At 47.7% G+C, this 26,631-nt stretch overlaps 1 protein-coding gene across 7 annotated transcripts; it reads left to right on the top strand.

The window, feature by feature from the left end:
• Positions 1-36: 36 nt before the first annotated feature.
• Positions 37-23,947, top strand: LOC118508347 (centrosomin). 7 transcript variants are annotated; one of them, XM_036048036.1, is made up of 9 exons: positions 2,298-2,444; positions 11,551-12,140; positions 14,024-14,064; positions 15,556-15,818; positions 15,906-16,499; positions 17,257-17,448; positions 17,755-17,796; positions 20,918-23,081; positions 23,144-23,947. In XM_036048036.1, exons 2-9 carry the CDS (start codon positions 12,058-12,060, stop codon positions 23,440-23,442), a joined length of 3,678 nt encoding a protein of 1,225 aa, XP_035903929.1. In that variant the 5' UTR covers positions 2,298-2,444; positions 11,551-12,057; the 3' UTR covers positions 23,443-23,947. The 7 variants fall into 7 exon arrangements, with proteins under 7 accessions (XP_035903927.1, XP_035903931.1, XP_035903929.1 ...); XM_036048035.1 differs by having other exon boundaries at positions 2,298-2,526; XM_036048037.1 differs by lacking the exon at positions 2,298-2,444 and adding an exon at positions 3,356-3,373.
• Positions 23,948-26,631: the final 2,684 nt, after the last annotated feature.

The following is a 26,631-nucleotide window of genomic DNA, read 5'->3' as shown; positions in this document are numbered from 1 at the left end:
ACAGCACAACAAAGCGCGAATGTCAAAAAGACGCCGTTTTTGAAAAACAACGGCCATCCCCGCCATTATTTGCCTGCGGCCGGCTTTGTTGCTGTTATTTGTGTAATGTGTGTGAAGTAATTTTCCGTTTTTGTGCCAAGTTTTGTAGAACGAGAAACGTCCACCAAATCTAGTGCCAGTGCACACAGTTGTGTCTAGTGTTCGGTAAAGCAGGGTAGTGTTATTTTCGTATCCGTGAGCCGTCGATTCGCGCACCCAAACTCTCTGTGGCACCTTCGCCGTCCGCTCGATTCCGTGGTTGCGCCCTTTCTTCAGCTGATTACGGTACCGAATCACCCGGCACAGCGGCATGAGCTCCACCGGCAGTGTACCGAAGCTAAGCATCTCGCTGGACGAAAGTCAGCTCAGCCAGGTGCGGGAATGTTTGACCAGCTTCGCCGACAATACGTGAGTACCCATATGCAAAATACGCACTTTATTTCATACGAATTTGTGGTTCACCCCAGCGACAACCGCGTACAACCCGCGACTCATACTTGCTCTTCGACGCGATCTAGCATTTCATAGTTGGGCACGATGCGTTCGGATTTGATATCGTGCTTGGCCAACAGCTGATCGCATCTTGCACAGTGCAGATACTCGCTGATGGGTTCCGACAGAAACCAAGACAAACAGCACAGTGGCCAGCAGAACAGAAAGCAGGAAGCTACCGTTGACGACCAGGTTACACCGTTGCCATGTGACCGAACGATCGGTACCTGGCGAGCACCACAATCCGGACAGCAGATGGGTTGTCCTCCGGGTCGCCAGTAGCTCAGTGACGTTTGATACATGACCGATCGTTGTGATTCGATTGAACGTTGACGAGGTCGCTTGCTACGGTTCGGAGGAATGTGTTTAGCATCCTCTGTACTAGTGCTGCTGGCGCTTGATTCGCTAGAGCCATCTTGAGAATCTTCCTTCGGAGATCTAATCCGTACCCGTTGAAGTAATTCTTCCGTTACAGTAACATCTTCGCTGGATGATGAATTGCTTTTGTTTGTTTGCTCGTTTTTAGCGGATTGCGTGTTGGAAGCTCCATACGAGACTGTCGTTGGTTGATAGGCGGTCAGCTCGGAATGTTCGTTCTGCAGGTGCTCCATTAGCTTACTCGTGTCTTCACGCTGGCAATCAATTATCACCCCACAATAGACACACTTCACTCGTAAAATACTCATATCTACTAGCGGTGCCCAAGATATAGCTTGACAGGTGTTTCTTGTGGCGTTTGTTCGAGTCCTTTCGCATACAGCAGGCTACGCTTACTGTGAGATTGATTTAAGCAAAACTCAAAGTCACCTTTTAATTGATCTGCTTTCGTCTTCGTTGTACATAAAGTATTATAAAGGCTCGTAATGAGTTAACATTTTTTTCCACACATGTCTGCCACATGTTAGAAAATGTAGAACAAAAAATAATTCACGCAGCAAAACATCTGTTGTGCAAAGGAAACACACATTTCAAAGGAGCAGGATTTCCTGTTTCCGTCTACCTGGGAAGCTAGGATCCTTATTTTTAGGCCCACTCTTTCTCTCTCATTTTCCTTTCGCGTTTTGTCTCGGAGTGCTATCATGAATCTCATCCCCCGGCTGCAGCCGGCGCAAAAAGGAGCTTCCAATTACCACCACGTGCTTAGGATGCGCTACCCAGCGGGTCACCGTGCACCAAATCCACTCAGCCAGGGAAAAGAAGCATAGCAGCACACCATGGAAAAAGATTTCAAATTTCTTCATCACAGTAGTGCCGGCCTTCCCGGCGGTATGTTTTGAACTGCACGGGTATGCTGGTGTGCGTGTGTGTGTGTGTGTACCGTACCTCTCCCTTTTGCCACGCTCGATCACATCTGTTGCATTTGAACCGCGTCATTGCACGCACAGTGCGTTCAATGTGCGCCATGGCCCAAAAACACTCGCTGCTCTCCCTCCCTCTGCTCCGAAGCACCCTTTTTATGTTTCGGGGTTCGGAGCACATCAATATCATCTTCACATTGCAGTGCAAGAGCGAGCAGCAAGCAGTTTTCCATTCGTGTGCACCGCAGAACATAGGTCACAACGTATGTGCATAGTCCGCGCCCGTTACTCACAGAGAGGAAAACGGTTTCCACGTGGTAGTGTAGTAGCAGCAACGGTTCGCGTTATTTTAGGGAGCGTCGTCGTCGTACTCATACTCGCACACACGTTTATCTATCCCGGTTCATTCCAACACACGCACGACACGATGCTGCCGCTGCGGATGTGGACCAAACTGGCTCGTGCATCGGTCGCCGTTTGTTAGTATTCACGTGCAGTCTCTCAAGTACAGATCGCGGAACACGCGCGCGGTATCCCGTGAACATATTTCGCTTTTACGCCACGCGCACGCTTTCGCATAATCACAGTTTTTTTATCGTGCACGATATAGTTCGGGTTTGCATTTATTTTTTGGGTGTACATTATTCGGCGAAAGATAGCATTGGAAATTCAACAGCAGCACACGGAACACGGAATGGTAGTTGGTCGAGCAGTAATATACCCGGACCGACAAATGTTCATTGTTGTAACCAATCAGGCGGAAATGTGTGAATCGGACGGGATACACTTTTGGGTGGTTGTTTGTGGTGATCGCGGTCGTGTTGGTGGTGGTGGAGATGATGTGTGGTTTTTGATTGTGAAATTAGATAACTTCCTCTGTTTTGTGCGGTCTTTTGCAATCAGCACGTTCATGCTGCTGTGCGAGAAATATGTTCCATGTGTCTTCTACGATGTGTGTGTGTGTGTGAAAGTATTTTGTGAGCTTCTTAGTAAAACGCAGACGTTGCTGATTCATAATATAAACTTCTGAAAACTTCTATTGCACCATAATCGAGAATAATAGTTCATACCTTCATCATCACACTTAGTGGAGTTTTGTTTTACATAGAAAAGAAATAATGTACGCATTTTTACACACAAAAAGCATCAGAACATTCGCTAGAACCCAACAGCAAACATATCGTGCAATGATGCTTCCACCATCCAATTTGGTAACAGCATCACTATCGGTGTGGTGGTGATGGAATTAGTACCAAGCAACCGTTGCCAATCACGGCACGGAACTGTACGACATGTGGTGGTAATGGTGAAGTAAGGATGCTGCCGGGCCGGATTGTGCTCTCGCCGCCCTTTCTCGGATGAATCTGCTGCTCTCGACAGCATGCACCGAGCATGCGCACAAATGATGGAAATTTGTGTGTGGGGTGTTTTTTTTTTTTGTATCATCCCTCGCATCACGCCACTAGGACCCACGTTTTTCCTTTATCCGGACGTTTTTGCCCAAGGTCTTGCCAGCTGGTGGCGGTTGTAGTACGCACGCGAAAGTAATCAAGAACGGTGGTTATATTATTTACGACGCAAGATTTGAATCGTGTTTTCTTTGCGCGAGCTAGTGGGGGCACGTGTGTTAGCTTGAATCACAGATTGAAGAAAAGAAGTTCAGTGTTTATTAAAAAAAAAATCTCCCTCCCATGCGTGGTGGACATTCCCGCCTCAGTAGTGCTAAAGAAGTTGTAAACAAAAACATTCACAGTGGGTTACTTCGATTGCAACCGATTCGATTCGATTTTATGTGTCGTTCTGCTGACGAATGGAACCGATTGTGAACTTGAGCAAACATTTAAATAGATAAATATTCTAAATTCTTAGACGGCGCCGTGTCATGCTTACCCGGTGAATCGTTTCCGCCGTCAGTGGGTTAACCCGCCACATCTTATCTTAAGCTGTAAAATCAACAAACCCCTTACTGCCTGGTTCGTAGAATGATTACACTGAGTGAGTGCTTCAATTTCAAGTGCGTCGTCATTTGCATTCTGCCCGCGAGATAAAGATCCGATTCTGTCACCGTGTTTGTTGCCCCGGTTTTCGCCTTTTTCTTACGGCCTGCAGTTGTTGCAGAAGAAAGTGCGTCGATAAAGTGCAATCGTGTTTGTGTTTGCTGCTATCCCCAACGATCTCAACGAGTTCGGCACGGTTGCAACAACACCAGACAAGGCATTTCTAAAACCGTATACCCTTCGCGCCACTACTGTGGTGTTTATTGATGACTCATCAGTGGTGTGCACCCGTTGGTGGAATGGTTGTGTTTTGTATGCTTTACATCCCCCCACGGACACCCTTTCACTCTCATCCCGGGAGTTGGAAATTGTTTCCAAATCGGTATCGTACGTGCCCGAAACGCATGGGAAATGCACGGCAGAGAACGGATTCCGAGAGATGCGGCCCGACGAGAATAGGACATAAACCTTCACGCGAGAGCACGGCATGGAACAACAGTGTGTATACGGTTCTGGGCGATGGTGGTCAAGGTTTTCCTTCCATTGGTGGGAAATTGTAGAGCAGATTTTGGGGAGCAAAATGGACAAACAACGACGCCGCCCAGGGGGTAGGGGACTATCTGAGATATGACCCTCACGCACGTGTGTGTGTGTGCGGAGAAGCTCTAGCGATGGAGCAGAGCAGCGTAGATCAACGTTTTGGGATAAATTCTATTTTCAGTTTGATGAGCGAATATTTGCACATGCGATGGGGTCGTATAAAATGGAAAATTCGGAACGTAAATATTTCAAGGTTTTTTGGACGAACCATGTTTTTGAGGTTTAAAATTTGATTTAAAATGAGAATATCTTTTCCCAACGTAAGGTATTAGCTGTTCTGAAGAAGTTTGAGGATGTAATACCATTTGAAGTCGTCGTCAAACTCCGCCAGGCTATTCTGGACTCTCTCTCTACGCTTTTCACAAGATGCACTGAATCGTGTCAATTAATTAACCGTGATTTAATTAGACCCTAGAAACCCGATGCAGCGCAACCTCATCGGGATGTGCGTTTGTGCCATTGCTAAGATCGTCTAGAGTGATCTTCCTGAGAGCAGAAGACCTGGGGCGTATTTCGTGTGCGGTCCACATTTATTTTTCTTCATCTCTTTCCCCTTACCGACAGGGTGACAGGAAAATCCATATCCAATAACAGCCAGGATAGGCCACACCGCTTCCAGAATATGAACAAGACATCTCCGCCGAATAAAAGTATCGAAAGGAAGGAGAGAAACATTTTGAGCACGAATCTCCAAATATCACGCGGGCTACCAACAAATGGCCTCAGCGAGTTCAAAAACCCGCATCCGCATACAAAAGCGATTCTACCCCATCGGAAGAAGGATGTTTGATCGACAGTGTGCGTGTGTGTGGGGGGCAGTTTTTTTGAACAAATTTTAAAAATAACAACTCCCATGGTGGCGGCGTCCGTCTTCTACTGCGTCTACACCGCCTCCATGAAGCACAACAATCCGTAGTGGTGACGGGCCATCATATCGCCGGTCGGTGTTACTTTGCCCGGATGCTGTTGCGTTTTTCGTGGGCACCATAACGCCATTCCATAAGACGTGTGTGTGTGTGCGTTGCGTTCTGTTCTGAAAGATCACACGGAAAAGATGTGGGGAGTGCGAGCCCACCCGGATATTTCAGCTTCGCAGCAGAACCTCCGGTTAATGGCCGTTTCCAAGTCAATCACAACAAACTATAAATTATAAGCAAATGTTGCGTACAGAAAACCGAGGGAGGGACAGATATTTCGGCGAGAAGATCACTTTCCGTTACTAGCGTCTTTAAGGTATTTCGATCAAATTGTCCCTAAGGGGAGGAATGTTTTCGTAATATAAGAGCGGTCGCTTCGGCGCGTGGGCTGACTGTCTGGGGCTATATTTTCGGCCCTCAATCTTACGGCCCAGCTGCTTTAATATTGCACCCGCGAAACGTTTCATAAAAGTTAATGTAAACTTTGACGGCGAACGTGTGTGGGGATCATGCCTCATCGTGGAATATTTATACGTACGCTCTTTGGTCTAAACAAAAGCCCGAAATATTGTCGCAAAGTTTAGGATATGTAATGATACAAATCTTCCAAAACTATCGTCCCCTACTTCAAGGGTTTCCCTCCTGTCACGGAAAGAAGCGAGCTGTTTTGGAAAACTATGTTTAGAATCCGGACATCCAAGTCGATCGTCGTTTAAATCAAATCCTAATGTATCTATAGACCCTAGAGTGCATCTCTTGCTGAGGCTCCGAAAGCGGAGGGTTATAAATTTGTGCGATGCACTTAAAATGTCTTCAGCATTGCTCCAAATCCCGGTCCCTCGACTGTACGCATCAGGTTAAGACGAAAATTTCAATGTAAGCCCCTCATCTCATCAGCGCGATCCACGGTACGATCATCCTTTTGCTATCCTCCTATACTCATCACTGGAATTTAGTCGGATTTGCTCCCAGCCGATAATAGTGTTCCAATCTAATCTCGGTGTGTGTGTGCGGAATCGAGGAATCTACAAAATTCCCCGTAAATAAAAAAAAGGGCCTATCCATTGAATGAGCTGTTTATTGCATTTTTCCAACAGCAGCGTGCGTTTTACGGCCTATACGAAACGACGATCACCGTCCCGAGTCGCTCGACCGACGCCCGTGTCCTCACCGGCGAAGCTGCCGGTGGATGGTGCGAGATGTCTAAATTTAAATCACACAACTTCGCTGCCCGTGTGCGAACTGGCAGCATCATTTCGTCCATCCGTCCATCCATATCCGACAGTAGTTGCGTGGCGCGTAGTTGCGTGCGTGCCTACGTGCCAGGCAGCCGGTAGTTTTACTTGCCGTCGTCCACGACCTCACCTAGCATTATTGCGTAGCTTAGGTGCCGGTGTCGCCTTAGTTTGGTCGGGCGAGCTACACGTTTTTCCTTTGGTCAGAGCTTGCACCTTCCGAGCTGCACTGCCGGTTTTTCTCGAATCTGTCAAGATCGCGCCCGTAAAGGCGGTTGACTCGTGTAGCGCACTCGTTTTTCGTTTGAAATACGTGCCAACTCCACAATCATTCTTCATTCTTGGGTTGTCCCATCTTCAAAGAAGGCACACCGACGACGGCCGGATTCGTGTCGAACACGTGTTGCGTAATCGATCATCTCGTCTGGATCGCTGCACACGTGGCATGCGCGCGCGCTCGCGCGAAATTGAATCGAAGTCACTGGAACAACGTGCAGCAGTGGCAAGGTGTAGTTCGGGCTGTATCGGCGTTTGAATGCTAATTGTACGCGCCCATACCATACAATCGATCGGTCCATCGATCGCTGGTGGAAGCGTGGAGCAAGTACTGCTACTGCCATCCCATCCTACTCATCATCCACGCCCACGTGGCCGAGTTAGTTCCTCATTGAAATACGCGCCATGTGCGCTCTCGCTGTTTCTAGAGAGCCGGCGTGGAATATTGACCTGACGATCACCGATCGTCGCCAAAAGCGGGAAGAATCAAGTATGCAAATAGAGTTTAGATGTGAAGGGAATAAAATGTATGAACAGCATATTATTCTCAACACCCATTTTGCCAATTAGAATTATCCATTTCATGCTAATTAGCTCACACGCGCTCAGCGTGAGCTCAATTGCGTGTTTTGTGTCGTCGAAGCATTAACAATATTGTTTACTTTATTCTTTCAAGCGAAACATGTACAAGACATGCAATCCTCCTTTTTCCTCCTAAAGGAAACGGTGCAAGATAAATGGTGCCAAAAATCTTTGCAGCTACTAAATCCGGCTGCGCCACGTCTGTAGAAAAATAGTTCAACTAAAAGCATCTCGCAAGTCCGTCTCACGACACCGTGTCGCCGCCAGTCGCCGTCAGACGCTCTTTTAATTTAAGTACACCGGTGTACGTGGTTGTGGTGATCTACCTGCTACTATTGCGCTGGGGAAGATAGGTCAGACACATTCTAAGAAGAAAAAAAACAGTACAGTAGCATAAGAGGGTGTTCATCCTTTGCATTTCACTGCCATGCCTTCTCAGCAATCGATCTTTCTCGGACCAATTGGATTGTAAACATCGGTCGCTGTTGTTGTTTGTTGTGCATGTCTTCTCTAGCTTTTGGTCAAAGCGAATCGTACGATTTTCAATAAATTGCATTTTGTTTACTAACCCAACTGCAGTTCGACGGGCTACGACGAGACAAAGGAACATCGTGTCTAGACGGTGGTGGTTCGATCTTTGATCAGCGGTGTGGCGACTACTGTTGCAAGTCTTCTGTCTGGGTGGAATGTTCCCAGTTTTGTTTTCCGAAGTTGTAAGAACAGCTAACGAAAGATTAAATTATGTTCCCTCTTGGTATTACCACACCGAGAGGTTTTGGACTGCCAATTTCTAGCTTTCAGCTAATCTAGCGACCGGAGGATGGTCTGGATGGAATTCTAAGTCTACCTAGTCCGATCGAGTGAATGATTGGCGACGTTACCTTATGGGCCACCAAATCGGCCGAAGACTATCTTCCTGTTCTTCTTGGGCCTAACGACTTCTTATGTCCGGATGGGATTTGAACTCTACCACCGGGCCGTCCTATATCTTAGTACGGGAAGACTATCTAAGTACGGGTAATAAGAGAGCTAGAATTGGACTTCGAAGGTCTCGCGATGTTTAGTTCTAACAGAAATCGTTCAAAAGTAATATACAATGACGGACATTCGAATGAAACGTTCTTATTTTGAAAGTGAGGTTATGATATTCATCGAATAGACTCAATTTTGTTGAGTAAAACTTTGTTGAAGATCTTGTGAAAAACGAGAATATAATAGCATTTATTTGATAACAATAACAATAACATTGAATGCATTTTTAATTCTTCCATCTCTGCTTAAAAAGCAACTTCAATCGTAAATGAATCTCAAGCTGAGCGGTAATTCGGCCCCATAAAACAAATTGCATCCGCGTATTTTGGCCATTTATCGACAATCGCGTGCACGGTTTCGATTTTCTCACTCGTCGGCAGCTCTATTTTCGGACCATTGAAATGCCATAACCTTCAACGTCACTGGTCAATTTGCCCGAAAGGCCGCACATAATCGGCGATTCTACTATAGGCAAATGAATAATTCCATTGCGCGATCAATAGTCCCATCCCACCACCGGAGGAAGGTCAAAGGCGTTGGCAGCCACTCCATTATATGATGCTGCTTGGATTAGGTTCGGACATTCGGATGTTCGGATTAGGGTTGCAGCAAATCTCGGTGTGATGTCCGAGACACAGATACAAATCCTTAGAATTAAAGGATGAAAATGGCTTTAAAAGTGGTGAAGACTTGAAACACACCAAATTACTCATCGGAGCTGGTTGAGTACCCCAGCGACTCGCAACATGTCGGGTTGCCATGGCTTTAGCGCATCGTGTAAACAAATTCCACCGCACCCGAACCGATCCTAAGGTGAGTCCGTGGAGTCCTGCTATTTCCACGTTCAAGGAGAAACTTTGCTGCTGCGGGTTTCGAGGCTCCCGGAAAGCATGCAGGTAACTCACAGTGTTTGGGCGACTGTGAGAGACCCTACGGGGGCCGCCAATCCGATGTGACCCACTTCTACCGAAGTACCGAAGCGGCTTACTGCTGAGGTTCGCTTGTTTAGTACACTATAACAGCTTGTTGTCTACTGTTGTTTGTGTCTGGGTCCCTGCAGTAGTAGTGCGCGACTCACCATCTCGTGGTGGTGATGGGAATTCTTGCCGTGGTTTGTCTACAGAGCAGTGTACTCTGTCAGTGGGCGGCCCACTCGACTCGTTGCACCTAATTTGTGCTCGGTCGGGGTGTCCGAGTCCAATGTTCAAAGCAGCAAGCACCGCATCGTAGAGTGCAATCACAAGGGGAAGCGTTTGTACGCATCAGCGTTTGAAGGAAACATTGAACCGAAAATAAACGGGACGCTCACGGGCTGCAACGGCGACTGAGTGTGTATAGTTCGTACGGCTCAAACACACACACCGACATCACAACAAAGCAAAGGTATGTGGGAAGGGTTTTTGTTGGGTGTCGTCTGACGAGTTCCTTCACCATTATCGGTAAGCAAAATGTTGGAGAATTGTAATTGTAGGATAATCAATCACTTTCTGGGGACCAGTTCTTAGTTCGTCTATAAAATCTGAGCAAGTCTCAGCTTAAGTTCCTAAACCTCCAATACCGTGTGGTCTCAGGGTGTTTAGTATGTTTACATAAGAAATCTCCCACCGCCATCCATCCTTCCAAAGAGAACCTTTCGTCTTCCAAACTACCTTTCCTTCTCCTAATGATGGAAGCGTTAGAAGGTCACAGCAAGCAAAGGATTAATTGCCCCATGACGCATATAGCTGTGTGTTGAAAGATGCAACTGTAAAATCCATCATTATTTTGCTGCTCGCTTTTACGAAACATTCACAATGATTGACTTAAAAGCAGCAGCAGCAGGATTGTGTTTCGTGTGTGAAGCTAATTGGATGGATCTTTAGCGACTACAGTGTGTGTAAACAATGGCCGTCGGTAGGGATTTCCCTTTGGCCTAATTTTCGACCACAAAAACCTGCCGTACCGGACGGACACGTCACAGCACCGTGTAGAACCGTGTACTTTCTGGTGTGTTAGAATTGAGCTGAGTTCTCTCGTGCCCCGAACCAATCGTTCATTAACTACTGTTAGGCCTTGAATCTAATGCACTGGACGAATACGACGGGGGGGGGACTCGTTATTCTCTTGGTACAAAATTGCCAGCAACAGTTGCATGTGCGTCTGTCTGTACGATATGGTGGCCATGGCTTTTGTTTTCGCTACAGAGATCTAGGAAAATGTGTTCTCCGATGAAATCATCGGGTGCTGTTGTGGCGATGTTGCGATTTGTTGATTTGCGTCTGGGTCTGTTTGATGATTTGTGCTGCTTTCGCCGCAAAACATGACCGTGCAGATGATGGGAAAGCAAGCTTACCGAGAGAAAAACAAGCCACCTCTTTGACTTGTTCTGCCGTGTTGTCGGTGATGTCGCTTCTGCTCCGGTACCATCTTCTCGGATACGGCCGTCTTGAATCACATTTATTGTGCGATGATATTTGCTTTGCTGGATGGTTTTGTTTTACTTTACCACGGTTGTATATCGTTTCCGGCGCTCGTGACAATCGATCCGCAGAGGAAATGCATTAGGCGATCGTTTGCCCTCCGAGCAGCAGCAGGAGCCAGTTCGCACAGGAAGCAAATGTTGTACTAATCCATCTCTGCCTGTCATCATTCTAATGTAAACTAAACCATTTTGATGGCTACCGTATGTTTGTTGATGTGGTATATATTCTAGATTTGATATTCAGAGTGGCAAATTTATTATGAGATATTTTAACTAATGAAATTTATATGGACCGAGTACGCAAGACTGCCGATTCAGCTAAAGGGGTAATCTTAGTTAAGGAAGCCTCTAATGGCTAGAAAAGTCCTGTTGAGGTTTTGTGAAAACGCTGTCCAGGTGCAATATTTGCCGCAAATTAAACATAAACACCACGTGCTTCGCTAAGCGGCTCATCATCAACAACCGTAGCATCTCCACCACCAGGCGCCTCCACCAAGTCTGTAAACTGACACCTCTTCGCTCAACGATCGCGATCTTCATCCGCTGATTGGTTACACAAATCCCCCCGAAAGTGAAACCACAAATATTCATGTGTTAAAGTGTTACCGATTCTATTTATAGCGTAGAAAACATGCTGCTTGTATAAAATGAAATGTGTTGTGCGTGAATGTGTTTGTGAAGTTTATTAAGAAAAAAAGACATAAATTGTTAAGTTTCCAAAAAATGATCGATGAGTTCGAACCCGTGCTCTGCGGTTAACGCTCCGTCCAGCCTGCTACAACCGCCCACATGATGGGTGTTCGAAATGATCGTTAAAAACTCGGCAGGATACACCTTAGTGGGAAGGTGTTGTGTGTGCAGTATTGTTTAGATGCAACCCCCCCGCGCGCAACAGGCAAATCCGCTGACACTCTATTAGCTTTCCGGCAGCCCTGTATGTGTGTGCTAGCAAGTTGGGACCAGAGTTGGGAAAGTGCCCTCTTCCGGAAAAGGGAACCCATCAAGATCTAGAGCATCCGAAGAGGAACCATTTTTTGTATGTGCCAAAGAAAAGTGACCAGAAACCAAAGAGAAAGAGAGAGAGCACGTGAACGCACGTGGTAGGTGGTAAGCTGTAAGCAAACAATCATGTCTGGAATCTTCAAATACACACCCAACCGGACGGCAGCGTCCACACCGAACCGACGGTCAGCTTTCGGCACTGGATTCGGGTAAGAGCACCATTGCGATCGTTATCGTTAAAAAAAATCGAGTCAAGTCCCCAGGAGAAGAAGGGGTCCTCTCATCATCTGCCTGATTGCGAGACTCGCAACTCCTAATGTAGCATGTGGTATGGTGTTTGTGCAATAGACTTTTATAAGATAAAAGGCAGCATGTGAGTGCTTCAGAAAAGGCCCAAAAACTGTTTCCAAACGCCTTCCCCCCAGTCCAAGTATCGCTCAAGTTATCCCGATAAGCAGTTAAGTAGAGTGAAAGATTTAGCAGTCCTTGGGGCGAGGGCTGGCACTTAGTTCTAGGCTCAGGTCTATTATCGTTAATGGGAGAATCGTGTTTGGGCAAAATTAAAATCTTAGTCCAATAGCCGCAGACCGTCACGGAACGAAGATGAAGCTCTAGCGCAGAGCGAGAGAGGTCACTTAAATCGAACCGTTAGTGATTCACGTTCAGAATGTAGAAGGTTGCACAAGCTTTACATGTTTATTGGTCATGTTTGGTCGGAGTTTTTCAGCACTCTTTAGTCGATTGAAGGCTGCAACTCTCAAAGAGCTGCTACAAACGCAAATAACTACAACTTCTTATCTCATTATAGGCCAGCTGGCACCGCTCACGGCCTTATAAAACCTTATAGAAACCTTAAAAGCATATTTCATAAGCGAACAAAGTCACTTCACGCTTATGGTCTACGATCGTGACGATATGATGGTCCACTGTGTTCAGGCCACTCCACGAAGATGGTTAATAATTGAATCAATTGGCTGCTTTGCTTTGTGTGCAGGTCGCTGATGGAATCATATTTTCTGATGATAAATGAACGATATCATCATCTCCCGCGAAGATACTGTAATGCATCAAAATAGCAAGGCCAACGAACGGCTTCCGTTTCGCGCCGCATCACTCCCGGTAGAGGATGGCGAAAATTCTGTCTCACAGCTTTTTTTGCAGTACGACATTGAAAAGATCAACGCCCTGAGCTAATCAACCTTACTCGTTAATGCTGACCACGATGCATTCTAATGAATATGGCCCTGCCAAACCGCGACACGGAAGAACGCGCTGCAATTAGAGCATACGTTTTGGCCCAACTGTCCCCACAAGAGATCGTATTTTTGCCGCGTGATGATCTTAATAAGGTTCAAGAGTATGCCTCACTCGGGGTTATATTTCAATTCCGGTCGGCGTCATCGTATATACTTCAACAGCTCAGACACTCCCGCCGTTGATAAGTGTTATATAGTAGTGATGCAATTTCGTAGTTAAAACACACAACCACACCCACCAGTCTGATCCGTTCAATGTTCAGTGCCATGGGCGAGAGCAATCTTTATGTGTGGGCGTGGGTGGGTGGTGAGTGTCTGTGGCCAATCTAAAGTGGGACACACGATAGTCGAATTCTTTTTCGGAAGCAAAATATCGTTTAATCCAACCCGCCCCCCCTTTTGCTAGATCCAAACACAATCATTTATAGACGACATAATGATGCTGCTGCTGCTGCTGCTGCAAAAAAGAGGGAAGCATTAGAAGAACCATTCGGCCCACGGTTACAATCCAGACGAATGGTCGACATCAATCAGACCATAAAGGAGGCAATATTTATTGCGCGCTTTGTGGGCAGAAACAATCGATTTGATTTAAATCGTGATCTTTCTATGTGTAGAGATCATCAATCTCATGCTTATGCTCATAGATCGTTGTTGCTAGCCGTGAGGTCTGCTGCGCTGTTGTAGTAGAATGTTCCACAACATGGACTGCAAACAAATGTTGTAAACAAGCTTAAAAACGAGTTTCAAGTTAATATTGTCTATTTAAAGTGTATTGCCTGTTTAGAAAACCGTAAATAATTTATTATGTCTTTCTCTTTTCTTTTCCTTTGCAGAAGTCCCGGTGTGCACCAGGATGCCACCATGGATAACTCATGTAAGTATACGTTTTATCTTCCGATTGAGGAATTTGAACGGATATTCTAAGTGTAGACATCGAGAAAAAATAAGATTTCGTCCGTCAAGTCTCTAATCTTGATGAATTCCTGTAATGTGCCAAGATTTACACGGGTTTGATCGATATAATGGAGCTTATGAGTGAATGGTGGTATTTTTCAAGTCCCTTCTGGGCGATCCGGTGGGAGAGGCTATCTTCACACGGCAAAACTGAGGATCGAACCCCATCCTGACAATTTACAATAAAACTTTGTGGAATCATCAAGTACAGTAAGCCCCCCGATGTATGGCCAGCATTATCTCACAGATCGTTAAGCCATCAAGAAGTAGAAGAATTGCAAAGTTCCACAGCGGACTTGAAATAAACCACTATATGTTTGAAACATTCCCCTGAGTTATTGAAAAGGGTTCCATTACATGAGTTGAGCTCCTGAAAGATATTCTAATTTAAGGAATTCTTTAAGTAGGACGGCCCGGTATTGGAGGTGACAATGGCGTCGGTCTTCATACGGCAGGACCGGGGCTCAAATCCCATCCGGATCGTTCCCCCGTGTTTCCATTACGTCTAGTAGGCCAGAATTAGCAAGGCACATTACCTAAGAGGACGTTAGGCCACAGAAGAAGAAGACTTCTTTAGCAAGATAGGTTTTATAATATACCTTCAGTATCTGGACTCCTTTCTTTTATTTTCGTAAGCAGGCCGTATGATCTATCTGGACTGCTATCATAGTCAGAACCATCAGAATCAATGATCGTGTGCAAAAACCGTTCTTGAAGTCGATGTTGAGATCTGAACGCTACACTGTTAGGTATATATGTCCTCAGTTGATTCCTCAGATTCTGATGTTCTTTGGCACCTCAGATTCTGATGTTCTTTGGCACTAGAGTCTCGATGCACTGTTTTTGGTTGCAACGATCCTGTTCAAAGTTGCTTTAATACCTTCGACGATCATACTTGTGTGAATATGAAAACTTATCGCTTGCTAGGAAGATAGTCAATGAAAGCAACAGTAGGCTATGGTTGAATTTTCTCAAACTGATGCAGCTAACAAGCTGATTAGTTTGGCACTTCTTATTACGCTGGCCATTGTATCTTGACAAATCTTTTTTCTGTTAAAGCGTGTTAGAACAACAATTTGAATAAAAAAGAGAAAGCAGTGATTTTTTCAATTTAAAGATCAGGGTTTGGTGGATAAAGGGAACTAAAGCGACCGTCCGTGTCAGAAAGAGGTGTTCAAAATGGAAGGAGCTAAACGAAAACTGTGCTGGAGTGAAAACGATGGCACACCCGTTCAGAAGAAGGAAATAAAACCTACCGCGCCGCCCAGCAGTTATTCGCACCGATCGTCCCCAAGTGTGGACAGAAACCGTCCGTTCGAATCTTCCGGCGGTAGCTTTGCTAGTTTCGAGACCCTGTGTGCATTCCCTGTGATGGAAGAGTAAAGCGTGTGGTCCAATCTTCTCGTTCCAGATGCGATGGGATTTCGTTCTCCCTCAATAAACGCCCTCACCGGTCACGGTTCGCCCGTTCCGGTGCGTTCGTTGCGCGACAACGAGGAAGAAATCTCGACGCTGCGCAAAGAAAACTTCAACCTGAAGCTACGCATTTATTTCCTCGAGCAGAAGGCGGGCATCTGTACGGACAGTGACACACCCGTCCTGGGTGTAACCTCCTCATCCTCCACCAACACGTCATGCGATGGCAATTATTTGAAGCAGAACATCGATCTAAAGGTATGCGCGCGCCCGCAATTTTCCACGCATCAGTGGTTAGCACCGTTGGTGAACGATTTTTTTTAACGCACGATTAAACATTTGCAGGTCGAGGTAGAATCATTGCGACAGGATGTTCAAAACAAACATGACCTTCTCTGCCAGGCGGCCAAAGCGATGGAGGTGATGGAGGAAAGCCACAAGAAGGCGGAGGAGAAGCACCGCGAGATGGTGAACGATCTGAACAATCGCATCGAGATGCATCAGCTCGAGATAAAGTCGCTGGAGAAGATGGCCAGCGAGCTGCAGCACCAGTACCGTGAGCTGCAACTGTCGACCAGTCGCGCGGGCCTTGAGGATGATGGGGTGAATGAGCACGCGGGCGACATGACAAGCAGCGTGGCCGGTGGTAAAGGCACGGTGCGCGATAATGTTGGCGAAAGTTTGCTGAACTTCCTCGACACCGTACAGCAGCACAGTGAGCTGAGCGTGCAGGAGAAGCTGAAGCTGCTCGAAATGGATAACGCGGTGCGACAGTGCCAGGAACGGAACGAGGAGCTGAGCCGCCAGGTGGAACAGCTGCAGGCCATGATCGATGAAAAGACGAGCAAAATTAGTCAGCTAGAGGTTGAGCTGGGAGAGTTGCGGTTCGAAAATGCGGAACTGCGCGAAGAATCCGAAAAGCCACAGAATAATGTTGAGGTGAGTAAGAAAAACCAAATGACATAAATCAAACAACTCTATTCTAAAAACTTTCTTGGCAAAAGCAATCCGGCTTTACTAGGGCCGGTAGGGTGGGCTCTTTGAAAAATCGAACCGATCGTTCCATGAAGTTCGTAATCGGTAAGGAAATTACCCAACAATCTTCAGTAAAATATTTCCAACTGCAGCAAGAAGACCAGCAACAGTACGTTGAATGTGTTACGATAGAGCAGAAGGGAACCACATGTTTGACAAAATCTGCCACCAACGACACTTGCACGGAACAATTGCTCAATCCACCGACCGTTAGTTACCCGTGTGAAGACTTGCTGACCTACAACAATCGCTCTGCTGCTGGGAAAAGCGGTAAAAGATTCAAAAACATCTTACCAGCCCATCTCATATGCCGCCGTATTATCAACGAATGGGTTAATCAATATTTTATGATTGAAGCACGACCGGCGGTGGACGAAGATTACAGCTCCAACTGCTGGAATGAAATGGATCACGAGCAAGACAATTGGCCCAACCTCCTTCAATGGTGTCTGCAGAAGCTGAACCTGGCAGGCAGTGGTGATGGTTCCATGATGCTCGTTTCTAACTAAATGAACCGTTTGATTTAAAATATAAATTACAATTGCGTTTACTAAATTTTGTTATTCGCGGCACAATAAAGCCGTGATGTATAAGTCTCGTGTTTCGGAACCAGTAACTCTAATGTCGTCGTGTGTTTTCTTTTCAACTGGCTTCTTTGCAGATCGAGCGCCTTAAGCAGCAGAACTTTGACATCCGGTCCGAGCTGGCCGAAAAGCTGTGCGTGCTCGACGATACGGAGGCGAAGCTACGGGAAAAAACGATGGAGTGCACCAAATCTTGCAAAATGGTCGAGAAGCTGATAAAGACAATAACCGAGCAGGATAAGGAGCTGGAAAAGTTGAAGCGAAACTCGGTAAGCTGCGGTTGCGATGGATAAGCGTATATTGCTTTAAACCCTCAGTATTGCGGTCAGTGATGGGCGGATCGATTCGAACCTACTGGGTTGGAGCTATTCGTTTGGAGCGACCTGGAATAGTTTCAACGAGTTCGGATCGACACGTGAGTTCGACGAGTTCGGTCTCATCCACGGGGTCGTCTCGAAATCGCTATGCATGGTCGAACTCCCGAACCCGACTCCGGCTCGATCCGTCAAAAGAGTCCCGTCACTAATTATATTGTCCTTATTTCCATCTCCATTTCCACCACCGTAAAATTGAAGCCGATAGAATTGAACAACAGTCGTGAGCCGCCGATAAGGAAGGTATTGCATTCAAATGTATGGGTTTTCGACGCATTGCACCTTTTACTATTGCGCTGCACAAATAAGACGATTAAAGGGGGTAGTACACACTGGCGGTCCAATTTTTGGCTTTTACTCTTGGCTTGGTTTGGTCATATCAGATGCTGCGAAGCTCCGTTCCTTGGACAAAAACCAGCTGATCGTTGAACAATAGCGATGGTCGGAAATTGTCAATTCGACTGCTCAGAGCTTCGCAAAAGGACGAATTGATTAATTTTTCATATTTTCCTTGCCTCTTAAAGAATAAAAAAACATATCCTTAGTAGACTCTAGATCTCCAGTGGAGGAATGATGAATAGATTCAGTGTCCGCACCTTTGAAGTTGCCTAAAACTACACCTATCTGGGGTCAAAAGTCAACACTGGTAACATAATTACTTACTTGCTTACTTATCAGGCGCTACAACCGCTTTGCGGTCTTGGCCTGCTGCAACAATCCTCGATACCGCGTCACGGTTTAGCGCCGTCGTCTGCCAATCCGTTATCCCGGTCGTTCTGGCGGACGCATCAACGCCATCGCTCTATCTCAATTTGGCCCTACTACGCCTCCTCTGTCCGGGTGAACGGCCTAAAAGGATTTCACGGGATGGGTCGTCCGGTGTCTTTCGCATGACAAGACCAGCCCACCGGTAAGATCATCGTACAGCTCGTAGAGCTCGTCATTGTAGCGGCTCCCCCATTGTCCTTCCACACATATGGGGCCAAAAATCCTTCTGAGCATCTTCCTCTCGAACGCGGCTCAGAACAGGGCCGCTGGTGGTGCCGCCATCATTTTGGTTTTCGCCTCGTTAATCTCCAACCCGAGGTTCTGTGCCGCACGCTCGTTCGTTCTGATAAGCTTCTGCTACATAGGAGAGCCTCAAACCAATGATGTCTATGTCATCAGCGTATGCCAGGATCTGGATTGACTTATAGAAGATGGTCCCCGAAGTTTCCACCTCTGAGTCACGGATGGCTCTCTCTAGCGCCAGATTGAAGAGGAGACAGGCAAGCCCATCTCCCTGGCGCAAGCCCTTGGTTTTCCATCCACCTGCACCTGGCATGTGATGTTGGCCATGTTGGCTGGTAAGCTTGGCCGGGATTCCAAAAGAGCTCATTGCGTCGTACAGTTTTACCCTGGCTATGCTGTCATATGCGGCTTTAAAATCAATGAAGAGATGGTAGGAGTGGAGCTGCTGCTCCGCCATCTTCTCCAAGATTTGCCGCATCGTGAAGATCTGGTCAGTGGTTGATTTTCCGTTTCGGAATCCTCTCTGATAGTTTCCGAGTATCTCTTCAACGAATGGGACAAGTCGATCTTGTAAGATTAGGGAGAAAATCTTGTAGGCGGTATTCAACACCGTAATACCCCTATAGTTGCTGCACTCTAGCCTATCTCCCTTCTTGTATATGGGATAGATGATGCCAAGATTCCAATCACAAGGCATCGATTCGCTATCCCATACCTCAGTAATAATTCGACCACCGTTTTTGATCAGTTCGGCTACTATTCCGTCGGTGCCTGGTGCCTTGTTGTTCTTGAGCCGACGGATGGCCATTCGTGTTTCATCAATGCTAGGTGTCACTGATAACATGGATGTTGAGTAAGGCGCAAGGGTGCTGGCTGGAAACCGGTCATACTACAGCCTGAGGACACACTTCACCACTTAAACTATCTGCCGCGTCGGACAAAGCTGGGACTCTTTGCTATGGGAACATGCGCCTCTGATTCTATTAAATTCTATATTTTTGCGCCTCTGATTCTATTAAATTCTATATTTTTGCGCCTCTGAGTCTCCGACTCGGTCCCTTTGAACGCTTTCGAGAAAAAGATTCTCAGAAGGATTCTTGATCCCGTTTGTGTTGAAGGTCAACGGAGGGTGGATCTATACGAGCTGTAAGATTATCTTAGCATTGTGTAGCGAAATAGACTTACAAAAGCTCCACTAGCCTGGTCATGTCATGAGAATGACACGGGGCGGCCCAGCTCGTAAAGCATATTAGGCCAAGAGAGAGGAGATTTGGTAGGCCCAAGCTGATAGGCAGACAACGATGCTAGATCGTGAGCAGTATCGAAGTGTTCGGTTAGGGTTACGATATCAGAAAAAATAATTGTGTTAAACTAGAACATTTTAACCGACAAATAGTTTATGGAGCTTCGTAATAGTGAGATATCATCATAAGGCTCCTATAGATGCTGCTCTCAATGCCTCTTCAGTGCTTTAAAAACATGGCACTCATATATGAAATATTGAGTCTAGGACTCGAAGATCTGCAACAAATCGATCGACTTTGGAGCGGAGTGTCTCACGAACATCTCTTTTATTTTTGAAAATCTGACACAGTGTACTACCCCCTTAAAGGCAAGGAGAACATAAATCTACTGCCCGTTTAATTTGTACATAGATTGCATTCTAAACAACATCCATCCTCTCGTAACAGTCAAGCATTCTTCGCGGCGGAAAACCTAGCCCAACCACTATCAGTACAAGTCGTCGCTAAGCCATCTTGCCATATCGCTGGACAACTTACTCCGGTCCAGTGCGCTCTCTCTCTCTTCAGATGTCTCCCTCTATTTATTCTTCCCTACTGTGCGTGTGTGTTGTTAGTGGGGTGCCTTAATCGCCCCTTATAGCATTGAATTATGTGTGTGTGTGTGTTTATTTGAAATACTTGACTGTGAGTAATATTCAATCTGTCTGTACGTTTCGTGTCCAGGGGGTCGGTCGGTTCGGGTTTTTGTCACTGTTAGCTTCCAATGTGTTGTGCACAATAATTAGTCCGATTCTAAGCTTAGCTCATCCTCTCTCCTAGCGGCTAGTTCATCAACGATGTAATGCGCATTGCCTACCGAAAGGCGCAACGATTTCTCTCGATTAAATGGTGAAGGTGAATGCTTGGGATTTCAAGCTTTGGAATACGCCAAAATTGTGGTTCAATAACCTCTCCTGCATACACGACGCTACACGATCGCATCATTTGTTAGCACCCTTTTTTAAAGTCACATTTGCTGTAACATAATACAAAATTGTGTTTTTCGCTCTATTAAACATTCATTTTTCCTAATGCTTTTTGGCCTCAACTTTCTCTCCCCCCCACCCCAGAACATATCACTTGCATCCGAGCACGGCAGTTTTCCCGCGGCACCGGTGGAAATTGTGGACCAGGACCGTAAACCGGTCAGCCAGTCCGAGTACGACGCGTTGGTGCAGCGTGCCAAGCTGCTGCAGCACAAGAACGACACGCTCATTCACAAGCTGTGCGGGGGCAATGGTAGCGGTACGGCGAATGGTGGTGGTGGTGGTGGCGACAATCGTAACGATCGGAACATCATCATCAAGCAGCTGAACGATGAGCTGATCAAGGCGCGGGAAGAGGCCGAAAAGGAGCAACGGTGGCGCAAGGAGACGGCCGATCTGTGTGCCATATCGACGCATCGGCTCGAGGAGCTGGCCGGCTTTCTCGATTCGCTGCTCCGGAACAAGGAGCTGCTCGGTTCGCTGTCGACGGACAGCCGCAAAGCAATTCGCAACGCGGTGGATCGTAGTTTGGATCTGTCGCGCAGCCTCAACATGTCCATCTCCGTCACGGGGCTGTCGCTGATCGGCAACAATAGCTTGGCGCAGCTTAGCTGTCTGTCCGGGTACTTGGACCATTCGATCGGTGGTGATGTTGGTGGTGGACAGAAGAAGCAAGCCGGTGATGGTAGCGATGATGCTGAAGAGTATGACAAGGAAAACCGAGTGTCGAACGTTAAGGGACAGACGATTAGCGGCAGCAGCAGCAGCACGTTCGGTGGGCTAAATCAGACGAAGCAAATGATTGAATCGCTACGCGCTGAAAATAAGGCTCTTCGGGGTGAACTGATGGAACAGCAGCAGCAGCAGCGACCTCGTCGCCGGGAGAGCAAGGAACGTAAATCCGTCCCGATCGAACCGATCTCCGACTCGGAAGCATGGTCCGAGCCGGATCGAGGTGTATCGATGGCCCGGATCGGTCTGGAGGATAGCAAGCTGACCGTTCGGCAGAAGAACGCATCAGCCGGCACGATCGCCGCCATGAATTTGTCCGCATCCGGCGCCCTGGAGCTCAGTTCCACCTCCGACAACGAGTCGCTCGTCACCGCGGCACAGCGTAAATCGGGTTCGTCGGGTGAAATGAAACACCTGCAGGAGATGGTGGCGTCCCTGAACAAGGATCTTCAGGACAAGAACGGCACTATACTCACCATCCAGAGCCAGCTGGTCGATCTGGACAGTGAGCTGCAGCGGGAACGCACGCGGTTGGCGAACGTCCAGTCGGAAGCGACCGAGCACCGGCAGCAGTGGGAACGCGAGGCGAACGAATCGAGAGCAAAGGCTGAACGGATGGCCGAACGGTTGGCGCTACTGGAAGGTGACATCCGGCAGCGAGACGCACTGATCGAGAAGCTACGGAAGGAGCGCGAACAGGCGGCCGTCGATCTGCGCGTCGCCGTCATGAAGCTCGAATCCATGCACACCGAGTACAGCGATCTGCAGCAGCGGCACAAGCGAGAGCTGGACGCCCGGCTAGCGCACGAGCAGCGGCAGCTGGAGGAGCTCCGGCAAAGCCTAACCGAATCATTCCGCAACGAGCTGCAGCTGAAGCAGCAATCGTTCGATACGGCCCTCGCCCAGAACTACATCTCCAAGAACATCCACCAGGAGAAGGTGCGCGAGCTGAACGAACTGCACTACCGGCTGGAGGATGCGCACAACGACCTCTCCGCCATGGCGCAGACGGAGGACGCACTGCGCAAGCAGCTGGCCGACTGCGAGCGGAACGTGCTGGCGATGAAGAAAAGTCTCGACGAGGCGACACTCCAGGCGTCCAAGGCGGCGATCGACCGGACCAAGGCGCTCAACGAGAAGCGCCAGCTGGAGAGCGAGCTGGGGTACGCGCAGGATGAGCTGAAGCAGCTGAAGGTGGAGAAGAACCAGCTGAACGAGCAGCTGCAGGCCGTGATGATGCGATCGCCCCGAACGGCCGGTGCGAGCGGCGGCAGACGCATGGTGGGACAGGATGGCAATCTGTCGACGTCGGGCACGGACGAGGAAACGGCCGGCCGACGGCAGCTGGAAAACTCCTCGCCCGATCTGGGCATCGAGAGCGATCCGGGCCGTCTGTCGAACGTGGAGCTGGGCGGTGAGCTGAAGTACGCCACATCGCCCCAACAGCGGCCACTGCTCAAAACGCTTGAACTGACGAAATCGATGTCCAATCTGCTCTTGAATCCGGCCATGGATGGTAAGTTGTCCGTTCTTTTTCTGGTTTCCCTTTTATTAAACCCTCTCTTCCAATGCCTTTAGTCAAACTAGAGGACGGAGAATCGTCAAAGGGCGCCGGGGGCGAGCAAGAGTCGCCGGAAGCGACAACCATCGTCAAGCACGACTGTGCCAAAATCGAGGTCGACTACCGGGATCTGCAACGGCGGTACAACAAAACGCGCCACTGTTTGGCGGTGGCGTACGACAAAATAAAGTCGTCCAACAGGGTGAAGAAGCAGCTCGAGGTGGACTTGAAGCAGCAGATCCACAAGACGCACGCCGTCCTCAAGACGGTGCACCGGAACATGGATTCGAACGGTGGCGGTAGCAACGATGACTAAGCTCCGGGTCTTAATGTCGACCGCGCGCACACCAACACCATATACTTACAGCGTTTTGACGAGTTTTAATCTCTGCGTGTGTGTGTGTGTGTGTGTGTGTGTGAGAGAGAGAGAGAAGCGTGTTATGTGTATATACTGAGCCACCCTCGGGGTAGTAGATTTGTGAGTGAGTGAGTCATGTGTAAGAGACAAAGAAACTGTTCCATATTCCATTTCTGCGTCACGGGTGTACATTTTCACTTGACCCGCCCCCCGGAGTGAAGCGAGGCAACTGCTTACATGAGGTGTAAATATGAGCGATCAGATAGTTAGTGTGTGTGTGTGAGTGAGTGAGTGTCCCGGGAAGAATTTACGAGATGAGATTAGGGACGGAGCAGCAGAAGAATGTGAGACTAATTTATTTGTGAAGTGTTTTATTCGGTAGTGATGATGATGATGGAGGAGTCCAACCAGACAAAAGGATGCGAGCAAATAAAAGCCCCGTACTGTTTTTTGATGATAGAAATGAACAATTGTAAGCCCTTTCTATCCCGGCTGTATGTCTGAAAGAACGTTGCAGAGTGAAGAGATATGGAGGACCGAGTGTTGGAACAAGTCTCCGTGGGACTGTTTCTTAGAACCTTCAGAGCTGTTGCGTAGTGTCAACAATACCCCGCGAGACACGACAAGTCCTTGTTTCGCCGATGATGCCCTTTAGGTGACAAGGTCTCACAGGCCAACAGCCAGCTTCTTCGCTTAAGAGGTTTCTTGATAGATGAAGCTGGAGCAGCGAGACCTCTTCGCCAACTAAATTTCTTGGTTGATAAGGCCTGGACCACTAATTACGAGGTCTCTTTGTAGTCTATGCCCTTAAAGACTACGATCCCTTGATCGAACGAGATCTATCGGAATGAAATCCTGTTTGTACTACGAGGTCCCTTCAAAGGTAAGGCCCCCTATGTACTACGAGGTCTATTCGAGAACTCTACGCTCTATGCAAATCTCTTGTTAGTTGAAGCTTAACAACACCCCTTGTAAATGATTACGAGGCCTCCTGATAGATGTGATACCTGTTACGGGGAGGCGTCTTCCACTGCGAGGTCTCTTGGTATGTGGGACGCTTTGGTTGTACGACTACGAGTTCTTTTGGAAGACTGTTTGGGATGATCCACTCGTTTGCCAAGGCTCCATTTGAACAAGGTCCTTCGGAAGACTTGTAAATTGTAAATGCAATTGTGTCTCAGTCGTAATCGTATTCCAGGGTCTAAATTGATCACCAAAAGACGGTGCACGAAATTTCCACTTCTGAGTTTCGTCCACTCTGGAGTAAGGAACTCAGGAGTAACAGAAGGCAGGCAAACTCGGTGAACGATTGATGATGATTGCAGACGAGCACTATGATGATGAGGCACAGGCCGAGAAGAACGCATCGCGTACTAGAATGCTCCAGCGCTAGATCCGGCAAAACGTGGAGAACTACACCGCCGTGTTCCTTGGTGCGAATTGCGTTCTGTAATACGTTTTTTGAGTGCGAAAAAGGTGACACCTATTGACATCCATCGTCAACTAGTTGAAGTTTACGGGGAAAAGTTTATGGACAGAAAAAAACGTGCGTAAGTGGAGCCGCAAGTTCAATTCCGGGCGCACTAATGTTTACGACCAGGAGAAAAGTGGCCGACCGTCGGTCTCGGATGCGATTGTTCAAGCAGTGGAGACAGAAATGCTGAAAAACCGCCGTGCGACAATTAGGGACTTCGAAGAGAAGCTTGGAGGAGTGTGTAGCAGCGAAACAATCCGTCATATCCTTGTGAACAACTTGCAGTATCACAAAGTTTCTGCCCGATGGGTGCCAAACGCCCGGGAATGCTGAGCAAAGGAGTGAAATTTCACCACGACAACGCGCGCCCGCACACAGCCAACGTTACCCTTGCCATGCTCAAGAAATTTGGCTGGGACATCATCGATCCCCCTCCCTATAGTCCCGACGTGGCCACATGTTCCCCGCCATGAAAAAAACATCTCGGAGGGAAGAAGCTTGAAAGTGACGCGGAGGTTCAGAAAGAGGTCAACACCTTGCTGCGCGAGGCGGACGGAGAGTGGTATTCTGCCGGCGGATGCGCAAGGTGTTGGAAAAAATGGCGATTATGTAGAAAAGCAGCCAAGACCTTGGCCTTTCCAACGGTGTATCGCTTTTTGTAAATAAATGTCATTTTATATGAACAAAAAAATTGGAGACCTTACTTTATTGTCAGCCCTCGTACACACGACTGAGTAAGCAGCAGACCAGACATTTTTATGACAAGAAGTGCAGCTTCGTAAAGTCGGATGAGCGGCTGATGGAGCAGCTATCTCAGTCGGGCGAAACTCGCAAGTTTTACAGGATGCTGAATGCGGCAAAAAGCGGTTTTACTACCATGATCGCCATGATGCCAACGTGAAGGGAGATATCCTATCGGGTAGCGAGCGAGAGGTGATCGACAGGTGGTATGCAGGAGGCAATGGACCAAGCGCAGAAAGCAGAGGAAAGCAGAGGAAAGCAGAGGAAAGCAAGCAGATGGAGCAGCAAGAGCCTAAAATACAGTGACCCGCCATCTTGGATGAAAGCCATCAGGCAGCTGAAATCCCACAAGTCGGCTGGCAGCGATGGCGGCTGATGACAGAACTGGTCAAAATGGGTCATACATCGAATATGAGACCTGGAAGAACTACCGGACGAGTGGAACAGACTGGACTTCCGAGCCATCACAGTCCTGAATGCTGCCTACAAGATCCTGTCTCGGTTTCTCTTCTGCAAACTTGCACATCTTGCTACAGATTTCGTCGGAAGCAACCAAGCGGGGTTTTGTTGGAGGGAAATTGACTGAGGGGACAACTAACGAAATCTTCACTCCATGGCAGACCCTCCAGAAGTGCCGGGAGCACCAGATTTCCACGATGTTCACCCGGTCTCTCCAATTCCTTGGCGTCGCGGATGACATCGACATCTTTGGAAGGACTAAAAAGCCCAACTGAAACGCGAGGCCGATAGGATTGGATTGAGGATCGATGCGACGAAGACAAAGTACCTGCTATTAGTGGACGGGGACGATTTTGGGGTAGTAGAGGAGTTCTGCTACCTTGGCACGATCGTAACTTCGGATAACTGCCTAAATAACGAAACTCATGGAAATCGTGCCCACTACGGACTCCACGGACTCCACGGACTCCTCA

Source organism: Anopheles stephensi, chromosome 2 (genome assembly GCF_013141755.1).
Source record: "Anopheles stephensi strain Indian chromosome 2, UCI_ANSTEP_V1.0, whole genome shotgun sequence".
NCBI lineage: Eukaryota > Metazoa > Arthropoda > Insecta > Diptera > Culicidae > Anopheles > Anopheles stephensi.
This window is presented reverse-complemented; position numbering and strand designations above follow the sequence as displayed.